General features: G+C 40.5%; 3 protein-coding genes across 3 annotated transcripts; all 3 read right to left on the bottom strand.

The window, feature by feature from the left end:
- Positions 1–114: 114 nt before the first annotated feature.
- Positions 115–2,261, bottom strand: c8h10orf53 (chromosome 8 C10orf53 homolog). The gene is made up of 3 exons (XM_066679393.1): positions 2,023–2,261; positions 1,763–1,882; positions 115–712 (listed from the first exon to the last, which is right to left on the bottom strand). Exons 1-3 carry the CDS (start codon positions 2,114–2,116, stop codon positions 642–644), a joined length of 285 nt encoding a protein of 94 aa, XP_066535490.1. The 5' UTR covers positions 2,117–2,261; the 3' UTR covers positions 115–641.
- Positions 2,262–5,902: 3,641 nt separating this feature from the next.
- Positions 5,903–18,056, bottom strand: chata (choline O-acetyltransferase a). Its single transcript, XM_066679992.1, has 15 exons — positions 17,941–18,056; positions 17,504–17,610; positions 16,912–17,103; positions 15,541–15,659; positions 14,077–14,130; positions 13,747–13,927; positions 12,285–12,462; positions 9,529–9,698; positions 9,325–9,425; positions 7,457–7,585; positions 7,223–7,345; positions 6,991–7,132; positions 6,789–6,851; positions 6,478–6,615; positions 5,903–6,254 (listed from the first exon to the last, which is right to left on the bottom strand). Exons 2-15 carry the CDS (start codon positions 17,549–17,551, stop codon positions 5,976–5,978), a joined length of 1,917 nt encoding a protein of 638 aa, XP_066536089.1. The 5' UTR covers positions 17,552–17,610; positions 17,941–18,056; the 3' UTR covers positions 5,903–5,975.
- A 1,779-nt stretch (positions 18,057–19,835) lies between these two features.
- On the bottom strand, positions 19,836–21,443 carry slc18a3a (solute carrier family 18 member 3a). Its single transcript, XM_066678250.1, has one exon. The coding sequence runs from the start codon at positions 21,441–21,443 to the stop codon at positions 19,881–19,883; it is 1,563 nt and encodes a 520-aa protein (XP_066534347.1). The 3' UTR covers positions 19,836–19,880.
- Positions 21,444–23,364: the final 1,921 nt, after the last annotated feature.

Genomic DNA, 23,364 nt, shown 5'->3' on the forward strand with positions numbered 1-23,364 from the left:
ATTCTTTGTTGCCACCAAAATACACCCTTCATTTTTGGGACCATAAAATACTTAGAAGGTTCAGCAATTGGAATGTAAGTATAAGAAGAGATTAACTGAAGTAGCAACAGTCATTAATCAAACAAGGCTTTATTTTTCGGCTGAGATGTTCCACATTCTGAGCAATAATGTAATACACTGAATACAGCTCCATGAGAAATCACTGTTAATTTAATTCAGTGTCACATGTTGTATATTGCTGCTGTCTTAAACCAAATGTTTATCTTAAAACCCAAAGAAAACATTGCACATGCACCTTTGGCATTTGAAATTAAACAAAGGTGATTGGTTACATTTAAGTCAATAATACGGAGTGTACTCATAAGCAATACTAAATAATGTATGGAATTTCAGGATTTAAATGTAATCATGTATAATGTAGTTCATTTAAGAATTGAGGTGTTAAAAGTAATCTCATTGATAACAAAGAAAGCCAACCTTATACAAACCCTACACATTAACATTTTGCAGATGAGTAACATGTACGCTAGACTACATCTAAGCAGTAGAGTATAGACCTGTCTATAGATTTAATAAAATTAGTTTCTCAAGCATTTGAGTCACTTGTATGTTTTATTACCAGCGTATGTATTTTATATTTGTTATTGCTGGTATGCGTTCTTTACTGCTTCGGTGGCTTCTTGACAGAGTGGATCAAGTCGTCCATCACCACCTTGTAAAAAACAGAAATGAGGAATGTCTCACAAAAAAAGTGTAGTCACATTAGCTTTCTGTCTTGCAAACAACAGAATTAAATCAACAAATTCAGAAAATTCCAGCCTTATTTCATTCATGCTAAAAACTACATAAGAATACATGTATATATAGTATATATTAGCATATATTTATATTACTAGTGTATATAGTTACATGTATATAGTATATATTAGCATATATTTATATTACTAGTGTATATAGTTACATGTATATAGTATATATTAGCATATATTTATATTACTAGTGTATATAGTTACATGTATATAGTATATATTAGTATATATTTATATTACTAGTGTATATAGTTACATGTATATAGTATATATTAGCATATATTTATATTACTAGTGTATATAGTTACATGTATATAGTATATATTAGCATATATTTATATTACTAGTGTATATAGTTACATGTATATAGTATAATTTGAAATGTATTGGAATATACGGGAACTCAGTTACTTAATATTATAGATATTTCAGCTATAGCATGTCTTAATAAATAAATGTCTTAATAAATATAGCCAGCACAGGAATGTATTTATTTGACAGCACTTAACCTATGTTTTTAATAAGTGTAATTAAACAAAAGGTCAAAATATATACAGGATATTGTAGTGAGTCTTATATTGACAGACAAAATGAAGGTTCATCTTGGAGGGAATGGTCATTGCAAATTTCCAACCTTAAACAGTTTATCTCTGGTGGTAAGTGACTGTTCTCTTCTAAATGGACAGTCCCTCCATCTACTTAGCAAGAGGGGTCATGGTCTCAGGAATATGAAAATGTAGATCACGGGACGAGGCTCCAAAATTTACATAGTGCAATTAATGCAGTGCTCAGCCTCTTTTCTACCTGTAACCTGTCAGTGGAACTAATATAATAATTATTTTTCTAAGGTAATATCTGACCAAGTGTTCCTGTAATAGACTGAAACACTGTAAACACAGCACTCCCAAACCATTCTTATAACAGTGATGATAAAAGAAGAGTTATTAACGTACCAAACTCTAGATCATTAATGTCACATTTAAAGACGCAGTCTCCGTTCACCACGAGCTCCACCTGGTTCCAGTCTGGCGTTTTCTCAAAAACAAAAGAGTGCCCGCTATCTTTTAGAAGCCCTAAGGAAGAGAACAAAATCAGAAATGCAAACATTTTATGTCTGTAACCAGCCCGAGGCCAACACGGCGACGTTACCACACACTGGAGCAAGACTGAGGGAGGCAGACACGTTGGCTAGTGTCCAAATTAAAAGTGTCACCTTGAAGGCCTTCCAGGCGGAACGTCCTGTGGTCAACAACACCACACGATTCGTACGGACCATAGCGAATAATGACCAGTGTATTCTGGGGCATAATCTCAGAGTCCTGCGCTGGAACACGATAATTCACTGACCACCAAACATTAAACACAGCACTCTATGTCACACACGGGCCTTGCGCCTGTATTCCGTTTCCTCGGCAACAGTTGAGAGTCATGAGACATGAGTAACAGAGAAAGCTCACTCACAGGGCCGTTCTCCTGTAACTGAGCGAGGAACGCTGTTCTTCCGGACACGAAATCCACAGCTGGGGTTCAGTATGAAGAACGTTCTTCCTGGAAATAAAACATTTAAAAACAACAAACAACAAAATTTAAAAAAAAGGTGCCGGCTTAAAAGAGCGGAAGGGTTTCACACAACAAATATAGCAGCTTCATGTAAGTGAAATTAAAATAAAAATAATTTATTCACTCATTCTTCATTACTCATTCAATATATTTATGACTTCACAAAACAAAAAGCAAATTTGGTTTAATTAGTGTAATGTGAGTCACTACAATCCTTATAAATCATTATAAACATAATCAAAAGCTTCTTAGTTAACGATAATTGTTTTTTTAATTAAATTTCAATTACTTTATTTTGTTGGCCGCTGAATTCACATAATATCATGGGTGTGACGTCACACAAGGTGGGCTGACACTCTGCAGACGGGAGTTTTAATCGGATTATTGTTATAAATAACCACTAAACGGCACGGTAATGTAGCAGTCACACAGCTGCAGGGACCTGGAGGTTCTGGGTTCGTGTCTGTCGAGTGAATGTGTTTTCCCCGTGTCCGCGTGGGTTTCCTCCCACGGTCCAAAAACACACGTTGGTAGGTGGATTGGCGACTCAAAAGTGTCCGTAGGTGTGAATGTGTGAGTGTGTTGTGTTCCCCTGTGAAGGACTAGCGCCCCCTCCAGGGTGTAATCCCACCTTGCGCCCAATGGTTCCAGGTAGTCTCTGGACCCCCGCACCCTGAACTGGATAAGCGCTTACAGATAATGAATGAATAAGCACTAAAAATTATTACGTTTGCACCTTATCCACAAAAATAATCACTATTTGAATTATAAACATTTTGTCTTTATATGACAAAGTTTGTCTTTTGTGACAGTATTGTTTCTTCAAACATATTTAGAGACAATTTTTAATAACTATTTAAAAAATAATAATTGTATTTATATATATATATTCCCCTATTTATTAGACTGATATTAATTATATGCATATAGTTCATATAATTAACTTATAAATAATGTTATATAAATAAATAAACATTTGTACAAATTATGCATATTTTTCTGATGGATTATTTTTCTGAAACCATTTATTAATTAATATTTAAACAAGTAAACTGATTGACAACAAGGTTTAAGATTTCAAGCTTTTATATGTTTAATTTTCTGGCATTGGGCACTCTTTTGTGGTTTAAAAAAATATAAGTAGTTTTCCAGACATGACAAAATCATTGATTTTACACACTCCATTTCCAGAAAAGTTGGGACATTTTTACAGCGCCATCAATGATGTGTTAATCCTCTTGAAGCTTTTTGACAAAAGCTTATAGACATTTCACTGACCAACTTGACTGTATTTTGTAAATGTAAAAAAAATATGCTGAATAACACACAAAGACAGAGGCATCTTAGAAGTTAAATGTTTATAGAATATTCAAGTTATATTCACCAAAGACTCAGCTCTATTATGGCTCACCACATTATGTCAAACTTTGTGAGATAATTGTCCAGCAGTTTCGCTAAGGCCCCAAGCTCAGCTCAGATGGTACAGAAGACTTGTTTCAGAAGAGTCAGTTTGAGCTTATTTTCATGAAAAAATGTTTTCCGTGCTAATGATGAAAGAACCACCCAGATATTTATTAGCAAAAGGTGTAAAAGCCAGCATCTCTCATGGTATGAGGGGTGCATCAGCGACCGTGGCATGGGTGACTTGTATGTGTAACAAGGATCCATTTATAAGGAGATTAAACATTGGGTTTTTAGAGAGACATATTCTGCTGTCTAGAAGATTTATTTTCTTGGGAAATCCATGGTTATTTCAGCAAGACAATGCCAGGCTTCATTCTGTACATGCTACAACTAAGTGGCCTCGAGGACAGTGTGTGTGTGTGTGTGTGTGTGAGATCTGTCTGTTATGGTGCATCGTAAAAGAGAATCATGCAGTTACGACCAAGGACTGAAGCTGTATCAAGGCAGAATGGATAAAAGTTCCACTACAAACCCTTTTTTCCAAATGATTAAACACTGTAAATAATAGAAAAGGTGATATGACCCATTGATGTACATGACTCTGTATGAGATTTTTTTTTGTGTTGAGTGTGTTGCAGGCATCAAATCTTTAATGTGTGTATATTTAACAAACAAAATTATATTTGTCACTGAAGATGTTCAGTGGGTATTGAAGTGTATTAACAAAATACAAATTTTAGTCTTTAATGCATTTTTAGGAATTCTACTTTGTAACTTTTGTTGAAAAGCAATTAGTAGAACAATTTTACTCAGTTCTGTTTATTCAGGTTTTAATAGTTTTTTCATTCACAGCCCTGTGCCTTTTTCATCCAAATTTGAGAACATTCGTGAAATATAAAACTTAATATTTATTGACAGATTATATTTCTAGGTGAATACACACAAATAGAAAAATAATTGTTTTAATGTATTAAATAAAACAAAAACAAAAAGATGATTCACAAGATAGTGTAACAAGTCCAAGCCAAGAAGACCACCCAGAAGCAGGTAAATAAAGCAGAAACAAAAACAGTTTACTATTTTACATCATAAGCAAAGTGCTCAAAATGTTTAAGACGAGACACTCTGCATTTGTTCAGCTTCATTTTGATTTGTCTTTTTCATTGTTTAGCTCATAATTATATACAGTAACAACGTACACATAACACCCTCAATATTGATTTTATTGCATATATTTCAGAACACTATATAAATAATTTTTGTTGTAATGTGATATATTTCATTTAAAATATATATGTCTCAGTCTTTTCCTTTCTTCCTCTTGTGGTCGCACATGGTGCATCTTGAACTCCTAATATATATTGTATGTGGAGACTAAGATAAATTAAACCAGTATTTAAAGCTACTACTAATAATGCATTGTATTTGAATGAATGGTTTGGTATTGCATAGGAAATAAACAGCTCCTAAAACACTCATACAAGAACCCCACACTCACAGTTTCCTCACGATTCACAGTGAATACATGCAGAACACTGACACGTTCTTCTAGCTTGTGCTAGTTAATTGACCTTTTTGACATTAGAGTGGTCTGACACATATTTCGGACTCCAGCACAACACACACAGCAATATTTAGACTGTAGACTAATGTATAGATAGTTCTCTACATGACGATCTCACTACAGTTTAGTTACAGCTTTCAGCAGATGATAAAAACAAATGCTGATACACTTAATGTTCACCAGTAGTTATTAATACATTCCACTGAGTATCAGCTGATACTGTTCAGTGTTTTATCCTTTGCTAAAGAAACAGTGCAACTGGCCACTGTCTGTGGAGCATGAGTCATTAAACCTACATTTGTTTGAGTTGTAGCGAGTGCAATCCTGCAGCGTTGCTGTTTAAAGGCCTCTGTTTACCATACAGACCTGCAATATGCAGTTTACAGCAATCAGCTCTGACTTTAGAAACCTATCTTTCCCTTTAGTTGCCACAGTATCTTTAACATTAACCACACAATCAACAACATCTTTATAATAAGATAAATATGACTTTTTTCAACTTTATATTACTATATTACTTTACACCCACAAAACAAGGTCTGCACACAATATTCAAAATTCACAGAAGCACCCCGGTGTACAAAAATGAATACAGGTGTTGTTAGAAACCCCAGATGGTCTCCTGTTTCTCAGGTGTGTTATGTCTTTCCACCGTTCTTCACTGCCTTGGAGGCATCCTCTGTCCTCTCTGTGGAGTTACAAGGCTTGGCTTGAGTGTTGCGTTTTTGGCATAGATCCTGCATTTCCCCCAGGCATTCCACCAGAGCCTTTACAAACATATCAGAAGAGGTCTCGGGGCTGTCACGAAAACTGGACACACAGAAAATGATGTGGTCCGACTGGGGATTGTAGCAGGCTCCGTAGCCATTGGGGACCACAGGACCATAGCAGCAAAACATCTCCACGGTTGTAGGAACCTGTATGCAAAGATCACAGCATTAGAGTGTAGCTGGTAGTGGACATGGTCTAATGTAAGCAGCATTCTAACAGAGTCTGGGGAACCGTTTTTGTGTGAATTCTCTTAAGTAAGATCCCATAATTGTCTGCTGTTTAATATTATTATTATGTTTTTTATTGAGTAATAAGCCTCTATGTTCCATATATCTCATTGTTGCCCTTTCCTGCAGCTTTTCCGTGTACCTGGCTTGTGGAGAGGATGAACTGGTTGCTGATGATGTACGTCTCATCTGTGAAAATCTCTGGCTTCTCCAGGTTCAGCTCCTTAGCTATCTCTCGCAGTCCAAGTAAGTGATTGTCTATTGCCATCCCTGTGATAGCCTGTTAAATCAGAGTCATTTTTCTTTCTGTGCGTGAGCAATATTTTATTGCAAGGCAGAGAATCATACAGAGACATATTATCATAAGATGATCTATGAAAGCATTTAGTTAAAGAAAAAAAAAAGAAAGAAAAAAAGAGGTGTTTATGCAATGGCTGCCTCAGCTTTATTTACCAAGATTGTATAATTGGTTTGTGCCTTAATAGCATCCCATAACTTCTCCATTTTCTCTGGCTCCTGAAGAAATAGAACAGAACACATTCACAAGAGCTAAAACATTTAAATAAGCTATCAGTCTTAAGGCGGTAACGTACTTTAAATGATGTATGAGTTCTGAGAACACCACTCTGTCATGTGCACAGGTGCAATCATATACCGTCAGACTGGAGTTTTTATCAGTCATAGCTTTCACAAAAGCCAAAGCCTCTGCTGTAGAAGAGCGAATGTTGTCCACTCGACCGTGCTGGAAACGGCGGATTGATGCGCTCTCATAAGTTGGCACGGGTCTTCCATGGCATCTGGGAATAAATTAGAGCACAGGGTTTTCATGAAGGGTCCCAGTGTGTTGGTATCGTATATGGGTCTTCAGGTCAAAGCAACTAGCTCACCTGTAAAATGCAAACTGTAAAGCTACTTGTACATAAGCGTCGGGACTCATTTTCTGTGTCTTGATGAACTCTTTGCCATAGCCTCCAAATTTGTACACATTCATGTCCAGATTCTCAACAAGCCTAAGCACAATGGACACACATTTAGTTAATGCTTTTCATTATTGAGAAAAGACCACTGCATGTGTATTGACTGCACTGCTCTGGAGAAATAAGGGTTTTGCGTTGGCTTGCCTTTGTAATTTGCTTGCCGAGGCGGTGAGACATGCTTGGATTTCTGTTGAGCACTTCCAGCGAAGACGCCTTGGGGCTGGAAGCTCACTCACACTCGCTGCCCTCACCAGCTTAGAAGGGCTTCCTATCCTAAGAGTGGAGCACACACCCACACACAGCAATGTTCTTAAGCCTCCCTTGATTACCAGTATGGCGTTTATATGCACAAAGAGACTCGACCTTAACTCTTTTACAAATCCACACATTTTCCCCGTTTACTGACATAGCCAACAGAACATGAAGAATTCAGTAACTTGTGTCAAAGACTAGTGTTTACTGGGGCTTCAAGGAATTTAAGTGGAGATGAGTACTGTGTTAACCTCACAATTAAAATCAGAATGTGGAGACAAACATATATTTGAGTGAATGTAAAGTTTCTAAAACTTAAATATCATATTGGCGCTGTCCAATAAACACATGCATCTCCCAAATACATATTTTACAGGAGAAAGGAAAAACCTTCTTAACGTTTGATGGAAGTCAATGTAAAAAGATTTGATTCCAAGTCATTATTGAGCATTTCTCTAGGCTCATTATCATTACATTTTCACACAACTTGAAGACAGCTGCTGTGTTCAAATGATGTAGTAAACTAATAATCTACAAAAAAAGGAGATACATGTTTTTGATTGGACAGCGACGATATATAAACAAAAGGTAAATATTATGTTAAACACGTAAACAAACAATTTCCATTATGTAGCAGTTAATGATCAAAACAAGACTTCACCCATGGGTACATCTTCGTAGTTAATGGAAGTTAATTCCGAATACAAATTATGTGCGTTTTCATGGAAGTTTTAAAAGTGTAAATATAAAAGTGAACGATTTAAATAAATTCTCCAAAATTACTTTAAATCATTTTTTAAAAAAAGACTTCTATTGAGAATTATATATTTTTCCTTCTCCTATAAAGTTACTATTTTGCAGACACATGTTTATCTTTAGACAGCGATATTTTTGAGCTGCATCTTAAATGAGCAGCAATCTTTCCAGTTATGGTGCTGGTACCGAGTTTATGTGAGAAAGAAACAAACTCAAAAAGCATGGAAAAATTAAAATAAAATATGGAGAAAAACTGACAAAATTCAGAGCTTCTGCTCCTTGCTCCTCACTCCTGGGCTCTTGTGCTGAACTGAGTTGGGGCTCTTTCTAATTTAAAGGAACAGGTGCTGAAACTGGTCATTGAACAGGGCTGTTTAGACAGGGGAGATTGCTGTGGTGTTGATTATTCTGGTATTTTGCATGTTACAGATGATGCATTATGACCTTAGAACCGTGTTAACATGTTGAAAAGGGATATAACACATCACCTTTAATAACACAAGGTCATAGGTGTGTGTCATAATCACATGGCCTTTGAAATGTGTATCAAAGTAATAGAAAGGGATTAATCAAAATGTAAAAATTATAAAAAGATTGTGGAAATATCTGTTGATATATTAATGACGTACAGTTACTTGAGTATTTTCCACTATTGGAACGACCAATATATTTCCAGTTCATCATTCCACTACCCTCTTCCATTTCCTCCCTGTTCCACGGTCCTATCTCTGTTCGTCAAAGAAATTTCTGGCCCTTTAACTCAAGCAGAAACTGCCCAGAACTCCAGCTCCAAATAGCCACCCATAGTTTCTGAGTTCACTCCACTTCTGCAATCATTCAGTCTCTTCTCTGTTCTTACACTATGGTGAAGGCAGTGTGGGTACTAGCCAAAAAAACACAGGTTTCCTGTATCGCTTCAAGAGCTATTAAAAGTTCATTATTAATCATTAACAGCAGCACTAATATGAGATAAATAATGGAATGATATTTGTCTTATTACTTACATGTACTTCAGCAGGTATTCTGTGCACTGCACCAACACGATTCCTTCAAAGGGAGAGTGTTCACAAACAACACCACAGCATCCATCTTCTCCTACCACAAACTGAGAGGCAGTGTGTTTTAATAGCAGCAGACATATTCCAGATGTAGTCCACTAAGTGATCATAAGCCTCTTTCAGTTTGACAGCACTATACAGATGCTGTACCTGCATGGGCTTGTCGTACCAGCGGTTTGCCCCGTTCTTATACTTCCCTCCACCGTGGAGCATCATCAAGGCTCGATTAGTGTCACTCATCTCCATTCCACAGGGTTCATCCAAGCACACCAGACACAGACAGCGTTCGATCATGTCCAGAGAGTCTCTGTTGGTGGAATCTGAAGCAGATGTTGATAATCAGCTGTTTTAATATCAGACCAGCCTTGGTTCATTCTAGACTTTTTTTGTGTGTGAATAACTAGTTTACAGTTTGTGCAGGTTTTCTGTTTGTCCTGGCGTACTCTTCTGATGAGCTGCTTAATATATTCCATTTATTCCATATATTCAATATATTCCAGAACTGCACATTCATTTAGCAACAGTGTGAGCCAGGTATAAACAGCCTGAAATAATGGAAAGTCAATAAGGTTTCTTTGGAAAATATCGTATTATATTTTTCATCTGTCACAAATATATACCTTGGGGGAGCCATGTACTCAGACGGGTTACTTTGTGTTATTTACAAAACCGTGCAAAGTTTGAATATTCCTGGTCAAATGACAGGTATTGTTCATTTTGTTGAAGTACAAATACATCATTACAATAAACAAGCTTAAATATTTTCTCCTAATTTTTGTGCACAATTACATACATTTTTTTTAAATTTAACACTGAAAAACTTCAAAACATTACATACCCCATCTGTTAGAGAAGTGAATTTTCAAGTTAGAGAAGTGAATTCCCATTATGGCTATTTCAGCAAATAAGCCATGATAATACATTAAAATGTTTGTTCTCTGTAAAGAATATCAACATATATTTAGTAAATGAACATGTGACCAGGTGAACTTTTACAACCCCAATTCCAATGAAGTTGGGACATTGTGTAAAACATAAATAAAAACAGAATGCAATGATTTGCAAATACTTTGATTTGAGTGAATATTTGCAAAAAAAACAAACAAACAAAAAAAAACAATAAATTTTATGTTCCAACATGAAATATCTTGTCTTTTTAGTGTAATTGAATAATATATATATATACAGGGCTGTATAGCTCTCTGTATAGCTGCAAGTGGAAACCACAGCAAATCATCCCCAGAAATGTGCACCAAACAGGAAAATCTGGAGAGAGCATCTGATAACATTGGGGGATAGAAATTGATTTGAATAATGGGCCAAACCTGAACCACACTGCTGAAAATGTTAATTGCTCCTTACTGTAGACGTCACCAAGTACTAACAGCCAACGACTTTGTGACAGAGTACTGATATTATTCATCTGTATCATCTGATCATACTAATCCTTATATTGAACTTTATATGCTGAGAAATTCTTTGTGTTTTTAATTACGCCACGTTATTATTTATAAATACAAACTAAAAAAGTTGGTATATATTTGAAGAAGGAATATTATCTAGAACTAATTTCAGTAACAAAGAAAATGTGTCTGAACTATGGTTTCCTTTAACCGTGTAGTTTTAAATTGGTTAAATTAATTTGTGAAAGGTAGGTTTTACACTGCTATCATCATCTTTTATAAATCTGACTGAATCCCCCTTGCCTGGGTCCCTCAAGGCTCTGATATTATTCAACATCTGCATGCTTCTCCTAGACCAAACCTTATAGGATAATAAAATATCATATTATAGCCATGCTGGTGATACTCAGAGCTCCCTCACTCTGTCACCCGACGACTAAGGTCCCATCGATTGGCTTCTACCACATTTAGAGTTAAAGAACAGCTGAAAATGTTCTTCAGGTTAAAGACTAAACACAGCTGGTTTTATCTGAGTCTAAAGAGGAAAGACTGAAGCTAATGCTCATCTTGACTCTTGGGTGGAAAATCACAATTCAAAATGCTGTGTAGTCTAAGACTAGGCTTAATCCCTGTCTGAAAAACCATCCCTGTGTATTTATAAACAAAAGACCAAGTTGTTTCCTGCATTTATTTGCAGCAGGTGGATTACTGTAATGTGTGAGTCTCCTCAAGGGTCTTTCAGAAAATCCATTAAACATCTTAAGCTTATTCAAAATGCAGCTCCTAGAATGTTAACCAGGACAAAAAGAACCGAGCACATCACTCCTGTCCTCAGATCTTTACCCTGGCTCCCAATAAGCACAACAGAGCCCACAGTATTACTTATTCTTTATAGATCACTTAATGGCCTCAGACCTGAATGTCTCCTTCTGGAATATAAACTGTGCAGAGCTTATGTTCATGGAGCACAGGACAGATATCCATGCCTAAATTTAAATCCAATCATGGTGAAGCAGCTTTTAGTCACTATGCTGCCTCAGGCTGGAGGAGTCTTTCAGCTTCGAGACCAGCTCCCACTGTAGCTCTCTTCAAATCCCAGTTAAAAACAAAATGTTTTTTTTTTGTTATATTTTACATTTAAACTCCAATAATTGCATCAGTTTTTTTATTCATTTTACTTTAGGTTTTAGATTTTACTTAACACTTTTTTGTATGTTTTGTATTGTTTTGTTGCCTTCTGGTCTTATGCCTAATTTTATTGTTTAATAAATTAAATTAAATTATATTTTCTTTGAACTGGAACAACTTTGTACTGCCTGTGGGCATGAAATGTGCTTTGAAGCAATAACATAGAGGAAGTTCTTTGTGTTCTTCACAGAACCTTTAAAGTACATTCAGTTGCCCAATTTAAAACAAAAACAAATCCTCAGTTGACTCTTTTGTGGAATCACTCCAGAGAACCTTCATCTGTAAAAGCTCATTCAGTCCCAGCCGATGTCTGACCTTTAACAAGGACGCTGCGGGCCTCCGCCCACTCTGTCCTGCCGTCTGAGGTGAGCAGTCCAATGGGAGGGAGATGCTCCTCTTCGCTCTCAGCCATCTTCCTGATCTTCAGCAGCTGAGTGTAGAGGTCTCTCTCGTTCAGCCGCCGGAAATTGATGACCACGTCGAGAACGAAGAACTAGAAGAACAACAGCGCAAGTTCCGTGTCACTCTTGAACGAGCTTATACCCACTGACAGAACACACATGACACAGTATCACCCTGACAGCCATTTTAACAGGACACAGCTCCTTAATGAGTGACTGTAACTTTTGATTATGACATTTATAGTGATTGTCTTTTACATAATTGAAAAGAGCTCGAGCATAAAGATGATTCACGGCCATCGTCAGCAGATCAGCACTGAGCACCTGTTAGAGGACCTTGCTTATTAATTACATTGTAGAGCAGAAAATAGAATGACCAGGAGAGTTGTACATCAACACCAACATCTCCTGTAAACTTCTGCTTCTGTGGCAGATTAGATCTCGTTTAGTAGATCAAATAATTAACTCAATAAAGTCATGAGTCATGGTTCCTTTTATCGTTCTGTAGAAATGAGTCTAGTTTATTATATGAAATCAAGACGTTTACTGTAGCAAAGCATGTACTGCCCATATTCGTAAAGCCCATATATGGAAGCTGCTTGACAGTTCACTGTGTTTGTGGTGTCACATTTATGATGTATTCTGAGCTGACTTCAGCAACACAGGTTTAGTCCCAGACGTTTAAAGGGACACTAGGTAGAATTTTTACCTTAAAATTACAGCTTCCAAATTCTTGTGTTGCTTCATTGATGTGAACAGATCATCTTTGCTACTCCGAACTCAGCACTCCAGAAACTGCACTATGTAAGTATCTGTAGGGGAGCTGAGGAGCAAAACAACCAAATCTTACCTAGTGCTGCTTTAATCCCAGCATTTGATTTCATTACATTCATGACTGAGTCAAACTGGACTTGGGATGATAGCTATAAATAAACTGGGCTGTAACAAGGAGAGGTTTAAACGGTTCAACACAGCTTATGATATTAATATTGTTTATATTTACTATAGTAACCCCTGGGTTAAATGCTTATTGCTCAGACAACTCTCAAACACCTAAACCTTCTGCACAGAACTGAAGAGCCACCTATTCAGCCTTCAGTCATTCCAGTTGAAATTAAGGAGAGCTTTGCAGCCCACGTCTTTTTGAATAAGAGCAGTGTATCAGAAATGAACAAAAGTAACTTACATAAATCAGCCTTAAAGGTATGGGAAATGGGATAAAGTCAGGATGGACACTAATGATCTGTATATTAATAATGACCTATTGATAAAAATTTGTTCATTCATTCATTCATTCGTTGTCTGTAACCGTTTATTCAGTTCAGGGTCGCGGTGGGTCCGGAGCCTACCCGGAATCACTGGCTGCACGGTCCTACCTGGTTTTTACAGGCCACGATGATGTGTTCTGGCTCCGGCATCACGCTGCTTTTCTGAGCCACCAGTGTGTCTGTTTTTGGCCCAGGAAGACGGTAGGAGGTGAAGAGTCTATAGTACTGATTCATGCATAGAGGCGTCCCAGCCAACTGCCCTCGAGCATAGTCCACTGGCAGGGCGTGTCTGCAAAACAGAAACAAGAGCAGACTCACACAGAGGTCCAGGGAACGTGCAGGAAATGGAACAGAGTGCCCTGTGCGTATACATTGACCACATGGGGTACAATCAGATACTTGCTATTGACAGAAGGGAATTAGCAAAATGGAACCTACCCATCAAGCAGACACTTATATTCTAATACACCTGAAATGAGATGAGCTGCAAATCTGTTGGAGAGAAGAGACAGAGCAGTGTGTTCGTTTGTGTTTTAAACATAAAGAAGAGTGTATGAGAATAAAAGTCTATGTGGAATGAGACATAGATGTATGCAATGTGCAGTTGTGGGATTTGGAGTGAGGCAGTGCCATCAGAAATGTACTAACTCTCTAAAACTATCACCCACGCTGTTCCCTCTTCTTCCCCCTGTGTCACACCCTAATCTATACGTAACCAGCTGTTAAGATTAGAAAGACCACTCGTCAGATTTAGACAGTATGTTTAGAAAGCCCCTTCCACTTTCATAATCTCATGCCACGTGTGGGATAAAGTCTTCAGGTTTGTAGTTATGGCCATTACAGTTTAGCCCAGGGCAGTGCCCCCTCTACCTCTGACTTTAAGGGATGTAATGACTTCAGTCAGTGGCGCGGTCAGTCTCAGTGGTTAAAGGGGTTTTCCTCTGTGAGGCATTGTTCACAGAAGAGGTGATGGATGATAGAGGCGTTAAACTGTTACATTGTTGCCTCGAAAAGCTTCTTCAGAGAAAGCTACAAAAGAAAATGGTTAAATGTTTCTGCCCAAAACCTACAGCTGTCACTGTGGTGGGACCCTTACTGGTCCAGTTACTACTTTAATTAGTACCTTAAGTATTCAGGAACATAATTGTACCATATTTTACATCAGTTGTAGATTCTGAAGTTGAATTGATTTCAGAAATCCCATTTCAACCTTTGTCTTAATATTTATTTTTAATATTTAAAATTGTTCTATTATGGGAGTATATTTAACTTTTCTTTTGGGTGAGGGAATGTAATTTACCTTTAAGCCACACAACTGGACTCTAAGACCATTATTGTACACTGTGAGATGAGAAGTGTACATTACAGGATATCTGTCTGACAGTGTAACTGTCCTTGTTTTGCCATAGTTCTGATGTTTTAAATGTGTTTTAAATCAGTGGAACTTCCCTTTAAACCGACTTGTGTTTAGCGCTAATCACCTTTGAGTGTCAGACCTCTCAGCCCACTGCAGGCAGCTTTAGAGTCGTGCGTACTGTTTTCACATTTACTCATCACACTAAGTTCTCTTGAAAACAGTGGCTATTATAATGAGCCCCTCCATAACCCACACATATGGAGCTGCAGAGTTGATGGGAGCAGGACATGCAACACACAGACTTGACAGAGTCGCACAGTTTCTATGCGGTTTCTTAGAAATGCTAGACATGCCATGTTTCTGTCAGCTCTTTCCATGGATGCATTCAGTGGTGCAGATGAAGATGTGTAAAATACTAAAGATGGGGCCATTTCCATCTCAATTCCATCTCATTAGAACTACACTCTCAAAATGCTGGAGCTGAATGTCTTAAGCTTTGAAATCAAGATGGTAGTGCTCCCAGCTCTAGCCCCAGGGGCCAATACCTGAGAGCGTCACTCTGAGCCCTGAAGTTCTGCTTTGGGAACACCATAACAGGGCTAGAGTTGACAGGGAGTGCTAATCTGTTATTCAAATACATATCTTCAAGCCAGTAGTCGTATACCTGAGAAAACGAAAATATTTGATGTTGGTGTGTTATCGTGGAGGTGGTGCATGTGCTTGCTGAGCTGAAAACGGGGTTCACACTGTACCACTTTGCACCAAGAGATCTGTTTTATAAATGGAATTAAGAGCAAATACAGAGTAATACAGAGTACTGTGCAAAAGACGTTCATTCTTAATTCACCAGGAAGTCAGAACTGAAAACATATCTTTTAGTAATATTTCAGCAACAGGAGAAAGATTTTAAAAATTGTATTTATTATTAATATATATTACACATTTTTGTAATAATTTGCTTTTCAGTTTTCAAATAAATCTGTTTAGTCTTCACTCAGTTCAACAATTCCCACTTCTGAATTTGTCTCATCAGTGCACCACAGTTTCTTTTTTTTGTCAATTTGTTTTCTAACTAATGGTTTAATGGAGGCTACATTTTCTTTCAGACTCATAATATTGAGGATTTTGTTCAGCTCTGATAAACCAGCCTGTTTTTTCTCTTAACTGTGTATATATTTGGGATATTTGAGGGTGGGGGGTGGGGGGCGATGGTTGGTTGTCGTCTCCAGAACTTTCTTCCTTTGTTCTCATGTTATAGAAACTGTGGCCCTGACATCCTCTGTGTTTTACAGGTAAAATGTTATTTCTGAGGTAACACAACCTTAGGATTAATGACTTCTTAAAATGTAACATTCTTAAACCTTCTCTGTTTCTTTAAAACACTAAGTGGATATGTCTAATTTTAGTTACTGTTTATTCAGCTGTGACAGTGTTGGTGGTCTGTTGCATGAATGTTATGGGCATTATTTTGTATGTTATATTTTTGCTGTTTAATATCAAATTTAGATGCATGTGAAGGAAAAGGAAACGGCAGCTTAGGTGTGTTTGTGTAATACTGAGGGTGTAGCTGGAACCCTTTGTTTTTAAGATGGAAGAGTAAAAGTGGCAGCAGGCTGCGTGTAAATAAGTGGATAAATGAACCCTGTTTAAATTGTACAGTGTGTACGTTTCTGTTAAATATGTTTTCATTTTCCTTGTAAAGTTTCACACAGAGCTAAACACAGTGGGAGACATCTCGTCACGTTATGAGGCATATAAGCTTACGGTAAAGATCCCTGTCTTATGAACAGATCCCTCTAAAATCATAGGGAGGGGCTTAACACAGTAAAGTCTGTGAAGCTTGTGTAGCTGTTAAGACACTGTTAAGAGAAGGACACTAGCTGAGCAGGGGGAGTAAATAGCTCCGGTGGCCTTACCCAGTTGGATTTAAGATCTCTCCTTTCCAGCAGTTTTTTCTGGAGCAGCTCTCCCAGCCCTCCAGGTGCTCCAAACGTCTGGACGATGCTTTGGGTCCTTTTGAACTGCTCCTCAGACACCAGGTGTTTCATACACTTCAGGTACACGTCCAGGGTCTGCCGGAGGTCAGGGACGGGCAGCTTGGGCAGGCCCTGGACAGACGAGAGCAGAGTGCTTCATTTCGGTTTAGACAATCCTATCTTTCAGCTCCGCTCTCCTGACATTTGCTCTTAAACCCAGCGGTGTCTGGAAGTGTAAGCTGCCGTTTAAAAGACTACTGAAGGCATGTGGTAAATCTGTCTGGCCTCAGGTGCTTGTAGGCCGTGTTAATGATGAATGGAGGATGTTTATGTCATGCCTTGACAAGGTGCAGTGTGTGGAGCCTTTACTCGTTAGGGACACAAGTCCATCAGCTCTGACTGCTCTGGCAGCACCATTAACATTAGTGCAGCTCACCGTGATTACGTCACACCGCATCTCCCAAACAGTGGCATTAACCCTTTACGCTCTGTCTATGTAACTATATTGAGGTGTAATAAATATACTCTTTACACTGGGGTCCTCTTGATCTCTTGATGGGTCCCTTTCCAAAACCGGCATCTTCAGAGTGTCTGCGCTCAGTCAGGCGAGAGAAAACCGCGCAGGCTGTCCAGCGTTCCCTGCAGCGTTTGGTGGAAATAATTGGAGAGAAATTAAGCCCTGTTTAGAGAAGAGAAAGTCCTTTCCCCAGCGCTCCCTTTCAGCTGCAGATTAGAAGTGCTTAAAATAGCTGATTGAATCACTAATAATTTCATTCAATTTGTCTTCTATGGATTCTAAATGAGGTTAAATCATTAACGCCGTATCTACGGCAGGCGCCAGGTCCCAGTTCAGATGACCGTACCCTGCCCTGAACCTGCTTAACTGACCCCCGGAGGACTACAGGAAAACCCATAAAAATGCATGCTGCAAACTTTTTTTTCTACTACAAAGTGGAAACGTGAACTCACCACGGTGCGGCTCTGGCGTCTCGGAGAGTCCTAGAAAAGTTGCTCCGGCTCCATTTGCCCTCGAACGCACTCGTCCACTGATACGTGGGGTTGTTGAAAAGCCCAGTGCCTCGTCCAGAAGCCTCCTCGCATGCGCTCCATTGCCAAGCACTTAGCTTCGTCAAGCCTGCAAGGTGGGAGGAAAAGCTCCTCCCACCGAGCTCCCTCCATTCGTGGACCAGGGAAGCGCTGCTAAAGCCCACCACATCTTACCTCCGCAGCCCCACCTCAGAACGAGCGGACGCTTCATCTCAGAGCAACTTTACAGCTCTTGACATTTGCCCGGAGAAGCAGAGCGCGGTGCACGGGTCTGAGGCCGAAGGGCTCCGTGCTCTCTCCAGCAGTGACCCGGGGGGAGGTCATCACTGCAGGCCTCTCCCCCGAGAGCACCCCGATAATTAGCGGTTTATTGAATTAACACAAAGATGTCTTCTCTTTGTATTTCCCGCTAAACAAATAGAGTTTAAAACTTGGGGCCTGCTGTAAATCTAAACAGATAGACACTATTATTATTATTATCATTATTATTATTATTATTATTATTATTATTATGATTAGATTAATAATAACAATTATAATAATACGTATGTTTATAATTAACACACACACTACTTCTAACGAATAAATATTAATAACTATATTTATAGTAATTAAAATAATTAATAATACAATTATTACAATCATAGTAATGCTTCTACTTTTTTGGTGTTTATTACGTTTTATAGGCCATCACGTGGTTATTATATGTGTATTACACGTGTTGGATCTGTTGGATATAAACAGTGGTGTGAGGGGGTATGATGGGGGTATGATGCCCTCTCCGGGGAGTGTTCTTGGAATTACAGAATATGAATAGATTAATTAATAAATGAATGTAAATAGTTTGTGCTAAAGGATATGCATTAAAAAAATTACGATTGCATTTTATTATCATTAATATACCCTCTTTTAAATATGATTTATTTATTTATTTATTTTTAAACGCCAAAGGGCTTATGTTCATTTATAAAATGTAAAAATCTTCCAAGTGTCCCGTTCCCTTATGTCTCATGTCAGTGAGGGTGCTGTCATTGGGAAGTGTGATGGAGTGAGCCCACGGCTAAAGGAAAAGAAAAGCAGCCGCACACACGGGAGTGCAAGGAAGGGTAGTCCCCAGCATCATCTTTTTAATTATGTACACCTGATATACACATTATATACAGTCTGTGTTTCAGCATAGACATGGACGCATTCCGGGAGTGAGCTCTATAACAATAGAACAGGCTACAGGGAGCAGACAGAGGAGACGCAGGAAAGGCTACACACACGAGATCCATCGTTTAATCCATGAAAGTGTCAAGTGACATTGCATATTAGTTATAGTAATAGCAGCAGGAAACCTGGCAGAGACAGCAGTAGCTTAAGCCCACTTGGAACTATTGACGCACCTTGTCCACGTGCGCCCCCCCCTCCCCCTCCCCCTCCCCCTCCCCCCTTATCTTTTGATCCCTGAATGCTTCTCGAACACTGATACAGATGTGTTTCTGTAAGGGAAACTCATACACTGCTTAAGCTACTTACAAATCATAAAACAGATTGGAGAGAATGATCACAAATATGGTGATGATCAGTGGTCGGCTTCCAAATAAACAACGCCGTGATCGCGATAAGACTGTCATGATTTACATTATACACCACAGACCCTCTAGGTTTATGGGGCTTGTACATTTCCACCAGTCTGCAAAGGGGTGTGGGCTAGTTCTACGACATTAACATCTGCTTCCCCAGACACAGGTAAAGTCCACACCCTTCACGTCATATCCGGCCTTCACCTGTGTCCAGGTGAGCAGCCCCATGTTAAACGGCAGGTGGAGGTGGAGGGGTAGAAGCGGGGTGGTGGAGGGGTGGGGGTAGTGTGAGTTTTAGATGTATTCGGGTTCAGACGTCTCCTCTTCCGAGTAGGACCTGGAGTTTGCCGCGAACTTGCCGTTCTCGTCCACGGGCAGGCAGTTCCCCGCCGTGCTGTAGCCGTGCTTTCTGGCTTGGCGCTCCTCCATCCGTATGGTGTCGTAGAGACCAGTGGCCCCCTCTTCCAGCAACATGTTTCTCTCGGAGTGGGACGGCTTCATGAGGCACACGTTACGCAGCAGGAGCAGCGCCGGCGCGTAAAGCACGTTGGCGAGGCCCATGCCCAAGTTGAGCTGCGCGAAGCCGAGGTCGTGCACGATCTTGCCGGCCACCACGGGTCCCAGCGCGTAGGCGACGCAGTAGGAAATGTCCGCGATGGCGTACACGCTGCCGTACACGGACACGTGGCGCACGTCCACCAGGAAGGCCAGCGTGGGCAGCAGAGCCGTGTCCACGAGGGCGATGCCGAAGCAGATCCCACACAGAGGGATGATGAGCTGCTCGAAGTTTCGGCAGGCGGGCACCATGCACGAGCTCGCCCCGATGATGACCATGCCGAGAGCCCCGTAGAACCACTGCAGGTGCGGGTACTGCGCCGCCAGCTTCACCGTGAGGTAGACCCCCAGAATGTGAGGGAAAAAGGCGGGCAGCCACGTTAACCCTATCTCCCACTCGGACGAGTCCATGGTCTCCTCCATCCAGTTGGCGATGGTGGGCTCCAGGAAGGCGAGGGGGATGTTACACGTCGTCAAAGCCCCCGCCACCACGGCTATGTAGGGGTCTATCATGAGTCTGTAAATGGGGGTGCCCACCGGCATGTTCTCTCTAGTCCTGCTGGAGAAAGGCTTGAGCACCGTCAAGCACAAGATACCGTCGGCTAAGCACACGCAGGCCAGCGCGATGAAGGGCACCTGCTTGCCCGCAAACTCGTAGAGCACCCCGCCGAAGGGGGGCGCCGCCAGGCTGCCGAAGGAGATGAAAGCCAAGGCGATGCCCAGGGCTCGGCTCCTCTCCGCCTCCTCCGTGAACTTGTCCGCGATCATGGCGATGCCCGAGGTGTCCGCGAAGGCTGAGCCCAGCCCCTGCAGACTGCGCGCTACGAACATGGTGGCGTAGTTCTCGGCGAAGGCGAAGATGCAGGTGGACGCGAACATGATGACCAGTCCGATGAGCAGCGGGATGTCGTATCCCACGCGGTCTATGAACGTCCCGGTCAGGGGGTTGACCATGAGCTGCAGAATGGCTTTGGACGCGAACAGGACGCCGATCTGCAGGTCAAAGTTCTCGGGCTGGACCTGGCCACTCGTGGCGTTGTCCGAGGAGTTGGCGCGCGCCACTGCGTGGGACAGCTGCTCGGACTCGCTCTCCAGGCGGGCTAAATATGCGGGGACAATGGGGACGATGACCATGTAGAGCATGTTGTCCAGCAGCAGCGCCACGCACACGATCACTAGGATGATCCTGCGCTGGCGCTCCGGGTCCTGGATGGCAGAGCCCAGCTGTTTAGTTCTTTCTCCCATCTCCGAGAGCTTAACGGCGGCGGACTGCGCCAAGCCGCTGGACCCCTCTGTAGCCATGACCGACCCCTCACTTCCTTTCCAACAAAGCGCTCCAAAGCTCTCTAATCTGTAGTAAGCGCGATGCTCGTGCGCATTGGCTCTCCGCTCGTGCACGTACCCTCAGTCGACCCTCGGCTTGGATGACGGAAACTTTTTCCCCCTCTGCTTTACCTGCGCATGCCGCTGCTCTCCTCCACCGCGCGCGCTTCTCCGCTCTCGTGACTCGGACGCGTGTTCTCGCTGACGGCCACTTGGTTCATTGTAGCGCGCGCCTTCGTGCAGCCGGAGAGCTCATGGATTAAAGCCCACCTGCTCGCGCTCCATGAGCTGTGCGTGTGCTTTTCAGAGAGGGTACGCGCTCTCTCTCGAGCAGACTCCGTCACCTGGAAGGCGAGCAGGCATCTCCTCATCATCTGAGTCCAGCGGGTTCGCCACCGTGGCCACTGCTAGGGGAGCACGCGCGCATGTTTGTTGATTCCATTGAAATCTCTCTCTCCTCTCCGTTCTTTCTTTTTTTTCTTCTCAGGGATGTGACGCACTACTTGCTTGCCCCCCAGTGGTCTCCCAACCAGCCGCATTTATTAAGCTCGTTTACCACGGCCGCGCTTTCAATTAAAGCTCGGCGACTTCAGGGGTCACGTCCGCACCAAATCCGCCCTCGTGCTCTGAAAATGAACCCCAGAACTCAGAGAGTAGTTCCAGGTGGAGCTTTTTAAAGTTACAAACACATCTGTCTCACACTTCCACCATTCTCTCTCACCGTCCTCGGATACACACAACTCTACACAGCTCCCCAGAGAACACGCATTCAAAACTTAACACTTTTAATATACGTTATTATTATTATTATTATTATAATTATTACGTCACAGGGTTGCATGACAACTACACCTGCAGATAGAACATGTGAGAATGAGTACATGTTTCTCAAATTATATTCATTATATTGAACTATTTAATTTGTAAAAAAAAAAATCACTTTGGTTTTGTATAGAACCTTTTTAAACGTGGTGCTACACAGAACCATGTACAACACAACATTCATCAACCTGAATAACCAAATTGCATTTCACACAATCTATTCCTCATGCAAATGATTCTAAATGCACATAGTTCTAAATAGACACCATTTTGTCAAGGAACCATTGAAAAGTTTTTGGGACTTTTTTACACAGAACGTCCCTGAATTGACTGAATCGACTGTTCAGCACCAGAAAGGGTTCTTCTGATGTAACAAGAAGGATGTTGTATCAATAGAAGAGCCTGTTTAATACTCTCTCTCTCTCTCTCTCTCTCTCTCTCTCTCTCTCTCTCTCTCTCTCTCTCTCTGTTCTGGAAGGTTCCACTGTGTGAGAAGTTTCACTGGTAACAGGTGAGGTCAGAATTACATACAAAGATTCAGGGGGTCAGAGGTGAATAGAAGCCTTTAATCAAAAATCATGGTTCTACATTTCCTTTAATAAAGATCCCTTGTAGTAGCATCATTTTAAAATGTGTACCTTAGGCATTAAAAACACTTTTTGCTAAATATTTCTTTGTCCTTTTATTCTGTTAAATTAAATTCCAGTAAATTAATAACTCACAGATTAGAGTTTTTAAATAATTCTCAGTAATTGTCACAACATTTCTGGAAAGTGCTTTGTAAATATGCAAATGGTTCTGTTTAAAACCCACGGTATTAAATAGAACCATCGTCTTTATAATAGGACCCTTGAAGGACAGTTGTTTTTAAGTGTGTACTTTAGGAATTAGGAACAGTCCCTTTCTTTATTCCATTTCAGATCACAGTGGGAATTGCTCTTTTAAAAAGGCAATTTTTTGTTTAAAATAATCATGCGTCTAAAGTAAGTCTGACTTTCTAATGCCCCCCCCCCCCCTGCACTGACTGACTGACAGCCCTTAAAGCATCACTAAGAACATAAGAAGTCCATGAACATAA

This window comes from Hoplias malabaricus, chromosome 8, assembly GCF_029633855.1.
Source record: "Hoplias malabaricus isolate fHopMal1 chromosome 8, fHopMal1.hap1, whole genome shotgun sequence".
NCBI classification, from domain to species: Eukaryota; Metazoa; Chordata; class Actinopteri; order Characiformes; family Erythrinidae; genus Hoplias; species Hoplias malabaricus.